The sequence below is a fragment of the Aureococcus anophagefferens genome, assembly GCF_000186865.1.
Source record: "Aureococcus anophagefferens unplaced genomic scaffold AURANscaffold_5, whole genome shotgun sequence".
In the NCBI taxonomy this organism is placed as follows: domain Eukaryota; class Pelagophyceae; order Pelagomonadales; family Pelagomonadaceae; genus Aureococcus; species Aureococcus anophagefferens.
The window spans coordinates 2,872,158-2,876,814 of NW_008705565.1; the positions used below are offsets into that span (position 1 = coordinate 2,872,158).

General features: G+C 75.0%; 1 protein-coding gene across 1 annotated transcript; it reads left to right on the top strand.

The window, feature by feature from the left end:
• Window positions 1-1,457: 1,457 nt before the first annotated feature.
• AURANDRAFT_23345 (hypothetical protein) lies at window positions 1,458-1,889 on the top strand (the record flags this gene model as incomplete). The annotated part of the gene is made up of 1 exon (XM_009036814.1): window positions 1,458-1,889. A coding segment is annotated over one exon (432 nt), but the record flags the coding sequence as incomplete, so codon positions are not given.
• Between the last annotated feature and the right edge of the window lie 2,768 nt (window positions 1,890-4,657).

Sequence of the window (4,657 nt, forward strand, 5' to 3'; positions counted from 1 at the left end):
CGCCGCGGCCGCGCGGCGCCGCGGCGCCGCGGAGACGACGGGCACGGCGACGGCCGGGTGGTCCCGGAGGCCGCCGCCCCGGGCGCGCACGCCGCTCGCCGCGAGGAGCGCCGCCGTCGCCTCGCCGCCGCCGGCGACGACGACGGCGCGCGCCGCGGCGACGGTCGCGCCGTCCGCGAGGACGACGCCCGCCGCGCGGCCGGCGCCGTCGAAGGCGACGCGGACCGCGGCGCGGCCCGCCGCGACCGTCGCGCGGCCGTCGCCCGCAAGGAGCCGCGGCGCGTCGAGCCGCGCGCCGCCGGCGGCGAACGCGACGCGCGGCGCGAACGCGGCGCCGCGGCCCGCGGCACAAACCTCCCAGGCCTCGCGGTCCACGGGCGCGCCCGGCGCGACGGCGAAGCCCGCGCGCGCCGCGGCGTCGAGGAACGCGCGCGCGGCCGCCGACGGCGGCGGCGGCCCCGGGCCCCCGAGCGCGGCGAGCGCGGCGCGCGCGCAGCGGCGCATGGTATCCGGCGCCCAGGCGGCGCCGCCGCCCCAGCCGCCGCCCCAGTACGCCGCGTCGTGGAAGAGGCCGCCGGCGTTGAGCGCCGACCCGCCGCCGACGGCCGCGACGGTGCCGCTCCACGCGCAGCCCGCGAACGGCGGCGCCGCGGCGGCGACGTAGGGCGCGCGTCCCCCGGGCGGCGCGGCGAAGAGGGCCCGGGGAAAGGCGCCGCTGGACGTGGCGTCGCGCCCGAGGCGCGGCCCGCGCTCGAGGACGATGACGGTCGTCGCCGGGTCGCCGTCGCACCGCAGCAGGCTCGCGGCGCAGGCGCAGCCCGCGGGACCGCTGCCGACGACGACGTAGGTCGCCGACATGGTGCTGGCGCAATTCATCGCGTCATGAGCGTCGCGTCGCTCGTCTTGCATTCCCTCGGTAGAGCCTCCATTGCGCAGCCAAGGCTGATGCTGACGCCAACTTGCCGCCAAGGTGCTGTGCGGCCAGCGCCGATGGGAAGCTCGGGCAGCCCGCTCCTTGTTGTGTGTTGAGAGAGTCGTGCGCTGCGAGCTCGAGAAGATGAATGTCGGCGTGGGCGGCGGCGTCCGCCGGCTTTTCGGTCGACGGCGCGACGCCGAGGTGGTGTAGGTGGGCGGCATGACGGCCTTCCTCCAGAAGGAGGTCGAGCGCCACAGCCGGCCGGCGACGGCCGACGCCGGGGAGCCCGCCGCGTCGCCGGCGCCCGCGCCCGGCGGCGGCTCCGAGGAGGCGTCGGCGGACCCGCACTACGCGCCGCGCGTCGTCGAGCTCGGCCTCCGGAAGCTGCCGCCGGGCCTCGGCGGCGCCGGCGGCTCGAACGTCGTCTTCGACTGGCCGCCGGGCGACCGCTTCGACGGCTGGGCCGTCGACGGCGCGGCCCGCCGCGCCCCCGCTCCGTCTTCCGCCGGCGAGCGCGCGATCCGACCCGCCCCCGCGCGCAGGCGCGATGGCCGGGCGCGGGACGTACACGTTCGCAAAGGGCGGGTCGCTCGAGTGCGACTTCGCGGACGACCGCGCGCAGGGCAAGGGCGTGCTCAAGCTGCCCGACGGCACGACCTACAAGGGCGCCTTCGTCGACGGCGCCATGCACGGGCGGGGCGTGCTCCGCGCGAACGGCGCGACCTACAAGGGCGCCTTCGCCGCGAACATGTTCCACGGCAAGGGCAAGCTCACGTTCCCGTCCGGCGACACGTACAGCGGCGCCTTCGCGAAACACGCCTTCCACGGCAAGGGCGTCTACGCGTGGCGGAGCGGCAAGAGGTACGAGGGCCACTTCAAAGGGGGCCGGCTCACGGGCGACGGCGTCTACACCTGGACCGAGGGCCAGAAGTACACGGGGGCCTACGTCAACGGCCGCCGCGAGGGCCGCGGCGAGCGCGCTCCGGCGCCCCCGCGACGCCGCGGCGCCCCGCGGCGGCCGACGCGCGCGCGCGCGACCGCAGGCTCGCGGGCGCCTACGGCCAGCACTACGAGGGCGAGTGGGAGGACGGCGAGCCCCACGGCGCGGGCGTCTTCACGTCGTCGAACTCCGAGTACGTCGAGGGCGACTTCCACCGGGGCCGCTACGTCGACCCGGACAAGGAGGACGCGTCGCCGACGTCGGGCCTCGGCAGCCTCTTCGGCGGCGGCTCCGCGTCGTCGAAGCACCACCTCCCGTAATAGACGCCCTTACGTCGCGAGGCCGCCGAGGGCCCCGCCCTCGAGGAGCGCGGCGCAGACGGCGCACGTGATGAGCACGCCGGACACGTCCATGACGACCTGGATCGACGTCGCCGCGTTCGACGCGCCGAGGCCCGCCTTCTCGAGGGCGATGGGCAGCGCGGCGCCGAGCACGACGCTCAACGCGACGATGAGGAAGAGGGCGACCGTGATCGCGCCGGCCTCGGCGACGGTGCCCTCGGAGAACGCGGAGACCTGCGCGCGCGCGCGCGGCCGTCGGGGAATTCGCGGCGCGCGCGGCGCGCCGGCGGCGCGCGCGGAGGAAGCCCACGGCGGCGAGCGCGACCGCGAGCACGACGGCCATCTTCGCCTCGCGCGCGACGAAGCTGAGGCCGTTCTCGCCCGGCACGACGGCGCCGACCGCGAGGCCCCGGATGATGCGCACGGCCGCCTGGTTGCCCGCGTTGCCGCCGGCGCCGACGAGCATCGTGAGGAAGAAGACCTGAAACGCGCGCGTCGGAAGGGAGGGAGGACGCGCGGGCGCCGCGCGGCCGACGATGACCGGGTGGCGCTGGATGACGTCGGCGTTGCGCTCGAGCACGAGGCTGCTCAGCGACTGCGCGGCGAGGAGGCCCACGAGCCAGCTCCCGCGGCTCGCCGCGCCCCGCGCGAAGTCGCCGAGCGACTCGTCGGCCGCGGCGCCGCGCCTCGGCGCCGCGGCGCCGCCGTCGACGTCGTCGACGTCGCACGCCTCGGCCCACGCGCTCGGCGCGGTCTCGCAGGCGTCGGCCGCGGCCGCGGCTCGCGGCGCCGCATCCTCCACGTCCGCGCCCATTGCGAGCGCGCGCTGCCGCTCCTCGTTGGCCTTGAGCCGCGCGCGCAGCTCGCGCCGCTCCGCCTCGAGGGACAGGAGCTGCTCGACGACGCCCTCGCGCGCGACGACGCGCCCGAACTGCCGCGTCGACGACGACCGCGACGCGGGCGCGCGCAGCATGACGAGCCCCAGAGCCCCCGGCAAGAGTATGAGGAGCCCCAGAGCCCCCTGCCAGAGGAGGAGGCGCATGCGCATAAGAAGCACTGGGCTTCCGCAGCTTGAAGTTCAAGAACAAGTTCGTTGGAGTTCGAAGGCGCGACGCGCGAGGTCGACGGCATGCGTACACGTCTGAGAACCATGTGCTTACTTGTAGCGGCTTCGCGCTGGCTTGGTGGGGGAGGGTGTTGGTTCGTTTCTGGGCGGGGGCTCGCTCGTCTCGGGGCCGAGGGCCGGGGCTCAGGCTCGTCTCTCGGACGGCTACTCGTCGGAGGGCTTGGCCGCGAGGCATCTCAACAGGCCGAGTAGCCTCCAGTTCGAGGAGGCCTTCGGGAGCACATGGCTTAGGTACGCGCTCTTATCGCAGTAGTAGCGGGGGGGGGGGGGGGGTAGCGCCGGCGGTATAGCTTGTCATCGCCGTGGTCCGTAGCCTCGCGCCGTCGACGGAACGCGCGCGCGTCCGCGGCAGAGGTCTACTTGTCCTTGCACTTGTCGCCCTTCCACTTGCACGTCTTCTTGTTCGCCTTGCACTCATCCTTGGTCTTGAGTTTCTTGCACTTCGGGGTCGACGACTTGGACGGCTTGTCCTTGCACTTGTCCTTCTTCCACTCGCACGTCTTCTTGTTCGCCTTGCACTCATCCTTGGTCTTGAGTTTCTTGCACTTCGGGGTCGACGACTTGTCCTCGCACTTGTCGCCCTTCCACTCGCACGTCTTCTTGTTCGCCTTGCACTCATCCTTGGTCTTGAGTTTCTTGCACTTCGGGGTCGACGACTTGTCCTTGCAGCCGGCGTCGTCGTACCACTCGTAGCGCGCGTCCTCGGCGTCGCAGCGCCAATAGTCGCGCGGGTTCGCGCACTCGTCCTCCTCGTCGTCGCCCCAGTTCCGGAGCGCGCGGCCGTCGGCGGCGGCCGCGCGCCGCCCCCGACCGGCGCGCGCCTCGAGCGCCGCGCGCGAGGGGCGCGCGGGCCCCCCGTACGCCGCCGCGGGCGACGGTCGCTTGGGGGACCCGGACGCCGCGCGGCGCGGGCGGCCGGTCTGCTTGGGGGGCGTCGACGCCTCGGGCGCCGCGCCGGGGGGCGTGTGGGCCGGCGCCGGCACAGTGTACTCCCGGCGCTTGCGGGCTCTCGCCTCGCCGCCACATCCGAGCCCGAGGGCGAGGATGAGTACGATCGATCGCATGATGCTCGGTGTTGCTCGCGTCGGTGATTTCGCTCGGCCGCGTGCAGATGCCGATTCCGAGTCTGGCGACTTCACGATCCGGGCGACACCCGAAGCCGGCGCCGATGCGGCGGCCCAGCACGCCTCCCAGCGCTGGAGGCCTCGCTGGGCAGGCCATCGCGCTCCGGCCGCGAGGGTAGTGCCGCCGTCGCATCGAGGGCCGCGCGCCGCGCGCGAGGCGCCGCGTCCGGGTCGGGAGCTGTACGGCCGCGCCGCGCCGCTCGCATCGCG